At 37.9% G+C, this 6,940-nt stretch overlaps 1 protein-coding gene across 3 annotated transcripts in view; it reads left to right on the top strand.

Moving 5' to 3' along the window:
• The first annotated feature begins 2,962 nt into the window (after positions 1-2,962).
• The window catches only part of LOC110022413 (plastid-lipid-associated protein 6, chloroplastic), a 17,397-nt gene continuing 13,419 nt past the window's right edge, over positions 2,963-6,940 (top strand). For all 3 annotated transcript variants that reach the window (XM_020721341.1, XM_020721340.1, XM_020721339.1), the window contains exon 1: positions 2,963-3,300. In XM_020721341.1, the coding sequence (XP_020577000.1) occupies positions 3,022-3,300 (279 nt within the window). In that variant the 5' untranslated portion in view covers positions 2,963-3,021. The remainder of the gene's footprint in view (positions 3,301-6,940) is intronic.

The raw sequence follows: 6,940 nt of genomic DNA, 5'->3' as shown, positions 1-6,940 counted from the left end.
ACATATATATATATATATATCATGCTCAACAACTTCTACACTATTTAGTAAAATGGCTTAGTGTAAGTTATGATATTGGTCTCTTTTTTAGCTTTGTTAGTTGAGCTCTTGAATCTTCATTGATTTGTTGGTAGGCAATGTCATTGTGGACTCTGAGCATCCAAAGTAGTGCTATGCCTGAAAAATCCTATCTAATTTTTCTTCTGAAGTGGTGATTTCCTTTACGAATTTGATTTTCTCCAAATTGTTCCCTCTTTATGTATTAAGCTTCATAATCTCTTCCTATATGCTACTTGTAGCTTTCAGATACCAATTAGGACATTGCTCCAGATCTTCTCAAATTGTGATCACCTCTCATCCTCCTAAAAATTTTATAGTGACATGGTAGGTTGAAGTTATTACCTTGAAATTGTTAAGGAGTAGGCAACCTTTTGCATTGTATGTTACCAATGAATCAATTGCAAAAATTTGGCCATAAAGGTTATTTGTTTATTCTTATCCTTAAGTGATTGGTTGGGTGATGACACATGGGCTCTTTTTTGTTTCCTCGAATAAGACAAATAAAAATTCCAAGGTTGTGACTAGGTGTTAAGATCCCAAGTTCATCTTATTGTAGACACTTTTGAAAAGAATGTTACTTGAACTCCATTTGCCTATGAGAAGGAAGCTAATTTGGTAGTGCATGATTTTTATAGGGATCATGATGTCATCGTTATAAGGATTCTTGTTGCTCGGCAGTTCATCTTGAGTGAAGGCGATAAGGATTGATCTATCGGTTGTGGTCAGGATTAACTAGCCAAATTCACCTCTTCTGATCGAAGTCACTTGATATTCAATTGGAGAGAAGCTTTAAATACATCCTTGCCTAAAATAATTGAGACTACCCTAGTTATGTGGATAACTATGTAAGCATGGGCTCATTTTGAATTTTTTTCACATGTGCCTCATCTTGCCTTTGGTATGATAAATTTCTTTGACTTCCTAGCCCCAACCAACTCCTCGATTAGGTTCCACAAATATTTGCATTCCTTGGTATCATAGTTATAGGCACAATGATACACATTATACATTCTCAGGTCATGTAGATGACTTCCACCCTTCATTGGATGTTAGTTTCCAATAATACTCTTCATTTTATACATCTACTACTTCAGTTATTGAGACAACAAGGGAGTCATAATAGGTAACCAGTATTCTTGAATAATGAGCTAACTTTTGAAAGAGGTTAGGTTAACGCTTCACAAAGCTCAACCTCATTGTATGCCTTACATGGTGACTTCTTTTATCTAAGTTAGCTTGGCTAAAACCCCTCTTCATTGATGCAACTCTTGACATTTCATTATAAAGGTGTTAAGGCAAAGAGTTGCAGTTTTCAACAGCTATATAATTGTTGGACATTCACAGTACTTGGCAAGGGTTCTCAAGCATTGTAAGCCAAGAGTGTAATAAAAATGACCTTCTCTTAACTCTTGAGTGAGTGTGATGTGCGTGACTTTGAATTTTAAAATTTTGAATTCTAACAACTCCTTATGGAAGTGAGTGATAAAGGTTCTTAGGAATTATTATCACTATTGGGAAATTCATAGTAATGTTATCAAGCTCCTCTATTGCTTCTAAGCATTGACAAATTATCACCCCTAACAGGTTACTAAACCACAATAACATCGATTCACTTAGAGTTATGAAAATTAAGCAACATGTCAAAGTGTCATACTGTGGACTCAAATGAGATGATGTGGGCAATAGTACCCCTATAAGTTTCTAAAATTTTGAACTTCTCTAGGGCTTTAAGTTTGGTGATATGTCTAGAAAAGGCATTTTTCATCTGATATCACCTTGCGGTCTTAGCTCACCTTCTCTCCCTTAAATAATCTAAAAGGGAGGAGCTTACATAATTGGAATAGTACGTTCATCCTTCTACGTTGGACTAAAAGGCAAGATTTTTCTTATTCTAATTATAAGTGATCATCTATGTTGTATTGTTGATCTTACAAGGAAAATAATATCAATATTGTTGGCTTTATGCTTGAGGCAAGTTCTCTCCCTTATCACTATCATCATTTGTTCTTTTAGCTCATTAATTTGTTGCACCATGAACTCCTTACTACATTCCATGTTGTTGAAGATTTCTTTGTTGTTGTGTAGCTCATCTTCCTATTTATAACATGCTCTATATTCACCACATCTTTCAGGATGTTGGATCATAGTTTGTATGTGGATACACACCACTATGGAAAGAGCTAAATAAGGAAATATTTGAACCCAAGATTAGGGGGAGAATGAAAGATGAATAAGTCTTTCAATATTCAGAGATCTATCCCATGTATTATAACAATCTCTTTTATTTATAAAGGTTTTCATTTATATATTACAAATATACATGAATCTCAATAGACATTTGCTCTATCTTTTTTATCCTCTTCTAAAATGAATGTTATAATTAATATTATTTTAATAACACATTGCATTGGTGACCATTTCTTATAAATACTTTTCCTCATACTTCACTTCAAGTAATTCTCCTTTCGACCAACTCAATCATGAGATGAGCTGATCCTCTAGGAGAGTTAATCTCCTAAGGAATCGGTCCCTGAGAGAGTGGATCTTCTAAGGTAGTTGCCAAACTGCTTCTATCGAGCATCTCTGTGCTAATCACAGTTAGCGAGCTATCGAGTTACATGATCAAACTAATCTAGTTGAGTTGCCTAACAGGCTCGATAAGCTTTAAGCTTCACATCTTGAACCTAATCCAAAAGCTTTTGGTCATACGTCAATATTTTTCTTTATAAAATATGATAAAAATTTTCTTTCAAAGTAAATATAAGGGGATTGCTAGTATTTTTTGTTTGAAATAAAATTTTGAACATATATATATATATATATTTATATATATTTCTAGATAATATGTTTTTTAAATTATTATTATTATCAGTTGAATAAAGTAAAAAATTTCAATCTTTGCTGGCCACGCTTCAGCGACGAACATCACTTCTTTCTACAGTGTCGGGAGGGTCGGAATCGATGGCTGCTCCTATTCCTTCTTCTATCATCTCATGCTCTCTGCTTTGCTCTGCTTCTTCTTCCACTTCTCTTCGTTGTGCCTTGTCCTTCCCTGTTGGAGATGACTTCCATGGCGGACTCCGGCAGCGGATTCTGAACTCCAAGTCATTGTCATCTCCTCGGAGACGCCGGAACGAGGATTCTGTCTGGCGAACAGCGCTCAATGAGCTCCCTGCCGTTGATCCACTGCCCTCTTTAACGAACCCGTCCGACGTCACCTCTCTCAAACTCAAACTACTGGTTAGCCCTTCTTTCCCGCTGCTTAGTAATTCTTCAACCAGTCATTTGGAACGTTGAATTTCTTACCTGTTGAATCCGAAATTGTCCGTGAATCACACCTAGGGGGGAATAGAACATAAGGTAAAAAGAGAGATATTGAGAGGGAAGTGAAAATAATAGGAAAGTGCACAATAATGAACAATAATATGAAATGTTGATTAGTTATTTCTCATAAAATGTTCTCTATTTATAGATGAAGAGGGTATAGTATGTGTAATTACATGTTTGCTTCTGTTTTAATGGAAGCATTACAAGGTATTTTGTGTATTTTATAATTATAAGCCTATGGTTTGGTAATGATTGTTTGGTCGGCTATGATGTGCCGATATTGTCGGTCGACCCTAGACTAACTTTGAGTCGGCAGGATTTGGCTCAGTCGGCTTGGTTCCTCCAGCCGACTATCTTGCTCCGGTCGTTGACTTATAATCCTTGGATCAGGACCTCCGGTTGGCAAAATGAGCCTAGGCTATGAAGCAGAGGATGAATTACCATAATCCGATAGGTAACTCATAACCCAATGAGAGTATCCATGAGGTGGCTAGGAATGTTGAACTTTCCCCTTGAATTGGGTCATGTCAAGAGGTAGGTTGATACTTTTGCTTGATTTGATTGGCTTTGGCCTTTGGTTCCGCTGGCTTGCATTCAATCGGCCTTTAGCCCCAGTTTAGGGGGGGTTGCACCTAGACAAATAGGTCTCTTGGCCTTCTGCTAATGAGTCCTTTGGTTTTATGTCAGCTGGTCCTTTGATCTTCTGACAACGAGCCTTCCTAGTCGTATTTCTTTGTCTCTTAGTCTGTTGGATCTCCTAGAGATTCGTGCTAACGCTTTTTCTATTTACGTTGCTTGAAACTTCACCATCCGATGGATTCATTGGAAAGGAGGATGAATGATTGACGGAAGCTGATAGGGTCGAAGTTTGTTTATTTTGTTTGATTTGTCTCAAACACTGGATTTCAAGGGCTCTTTGGCTTAAGCAGGATTTATTAAATATTATAAAATCCAAATTTAGGAAATCCTGAGTTGTTGAATCCTAAAAAATCATTTGATACGATCTATGTTTAATCTGATTAAATGTTGGTAAATTGTTTGGTGGATGTTCTTTTAAAATTAGTATTTAAAGAGAAATTTCGGGTTGATGCAACCTAAAACATTGATGTAGACTTTGTCGTACAAAACATTTAACTTAAATTAAATTCTACTTAAATCTTGCAATCAAATAGTGCCTAATTGTAGAAGCCTCTCGCCTAGTAATGCTTAATTGTTTTCTTTTGGTGTAATTGACGCAATTCTGCTGCTCCAATGCAATTTTTTTTTTTATTCCAACTTGTGTTGTATTTTCATCTATTCAATTTGTTGCTCATGCAGATTTCTTTACCATTTGGTTGCCAACGTAGATTACCTGCTGGTTGTAGAATATTATCATTTATTTGATTTTTATGTGCTGTATCTAATTAACTATAAGCGGGTTAAACTTGAGCCCATTATGCTTTGCACCATCCAAATTTTCCTGTGCCAGTTTGAACTAGTCGTCTCCATTCTTGTGTGCATGCCAAGCACATGCATGAAGTGGTGAGGCTGCGACACATGACCCCTTCTATATTTGACATTGTCCAGTTAAAAGTTAAGATGCAACTTCCTCTTGTTGATGTGTTCTTATGACATGGTATCTTTCTGGATCATTATAACGAGTTGAAGAGTATGTAGTGCATGTAGCTTAGATATTTTACAGTGTGGTCGTAATTCATGATGACCATCGAAGTAAGTATCATAATAATATATCCTAGCGTAGTAAGACCTTGAAGGCTTGAGTTAACAAAGAGCTGGTGGCAGTTAGACGTGCAGCTGCAATTATTGTAGTTAGTGAGGTGGAAATCAGGATTTGGACGAGGCCACAATTCAATAAGTTAAGCTAAGTGTAATGATGCAATTTATGTTTAAAGATTTAAAATCGATACAAGTTTTCAACAAAACAATATTAAGCTTTAAAAAAAGAAACCCATGGACACTATTATAAAATGAAACATTACAAAAATGATGTTGATATTATATTAGCAATGGAGCAAGTATGAGAAGTGGGAGAGATTTGATGCGTATGAAATTTGCAAGTGTTGATGGTCCTTGTGGCTAGGGTACATACAATGGAGCGAGGCAATTTGTCATGATTTGGCTCAACATAGTTTTTATGCTATAATAGTTCACATCAACTCGAGTGCATTATTATGCTTTTCCTAAGATATATTCGAAGGATTTCTTTATATTATCTGTGGAATTATGCTCATTATTATTTACTTTATTCTATTTACTACTTGCTATATTTTGTCGTGGTATAAAAATGGTAATTCCTTAATTATAGGTATTTATGTTTATTTCATAATTATAGGAATTACTTAATTGTAGGGAGATTTCTTTCCTCCTTTTATCTCTTGTACTCACCTATTTATAGGTAAATTATCTATGTATTCAGTGAAAAAAAGATTATTCAAAATTCACATGATATCAGAGCCATAAAAAAAAACCCTTCTCTCCCGCTCCCGCTCGATCACGGCCCTTCTCTTCCGTGATTCTCCGTAATCGAGCGCTGCCCTAGTCTGTCGTCCGCATCCGAGCGCCGCTCCTACCGATCGCGCCTCTCTCTGATCGTCCACGTCGGCTCCGCGTCTACGTCCGCTTCCACGCTCGTCTCCCGCGATCATCCACGCTCCTTCCGCGATCGTCTCCCTCATCGTGCTTCTACCGCCATCTCCACGAGAGTTCGGATCTCTTAGGCGACGCCAGATCGCGATCTTCCGTAATCCCGACATCTGTCGTGGACTCTTCTCCCGTAGCACAACCAGTTCCGCGATCTCCCACGCCGGCTCTCTTCCGCGACCGAGCATAACCAGTTCCTGTCGTGCTCAATGACTAAGTACGGCATGCCTGCTCTGCCACTCCTCCACTAGTGATGTCACTTCTAGCCACCCCTCTGCGGCTGGGCCTCCATTGCCCAGTAATTCAGAGAGTAATTCTGTCCTCATCACCAATCACAAACTCATCGGCCTGAATTACCTCCAATGATCGCAGTCAGTCATGATGTTTGTATGCGGAAAAGGCAAAGATGACTACCTACTGGTGATGTTCCAGCTCCGATGACGACAGATCCATCATACAAGACTTGGAAATCCGAGAATAATATTTTTATGGCCTGACTTGTTAACTCAATGACACTTGATATTGGCGAAAATTTTCTCCTCTATGGCACGGCTAAGGAAATCTGGGATGTTGCCCGTGAGACCTATTCTAGTGCGGACAATACAAGCGAACTATTTGCTGTTGAAACCATTCTTCATGACTTTCGTCAAGGTGATCTCTCCGTCACCCAATACTTCAATACTCTTACTCGGTATTGACAACAACTAGATCTATTCGAGGTGTACCCTTGGAAAAGACTGTCATATTTCGTCAAATCATAGAACAGAAACACACCTTCAAATTTCTTCTCGGCCTCAAATCTGAGTTTGACCAGACTCGCTCACGGATTTTGAATTCAAAACCTCTTCCAACAATTCGTGAAGCTTTCTCCGACATACGCCGCGAAGAGAGTCGCCAAAAGGTCATGTTAGGT

Source organism: Phalaenopsis equestris, unplaced genomic scaffold (genome assembly GCF_001263595.1).
Source record: "Phalaenopsis equestris unplaced genomic scaffold, ASM126359v1 Scaffold000188, whole genome shotgun sequence".
Lineage (NCBI taxonomy): Eukaryota > Viridiplantae > Streptophyta > Magnoliopsida > Asparagales > Orchidaceae > Phalaenopsis > Phalaenopsis equestris.
Note: the sequence above shows the minus strand (reverse complement) of the source record. Positions and strands in the feature narration are given on the sequence as shown.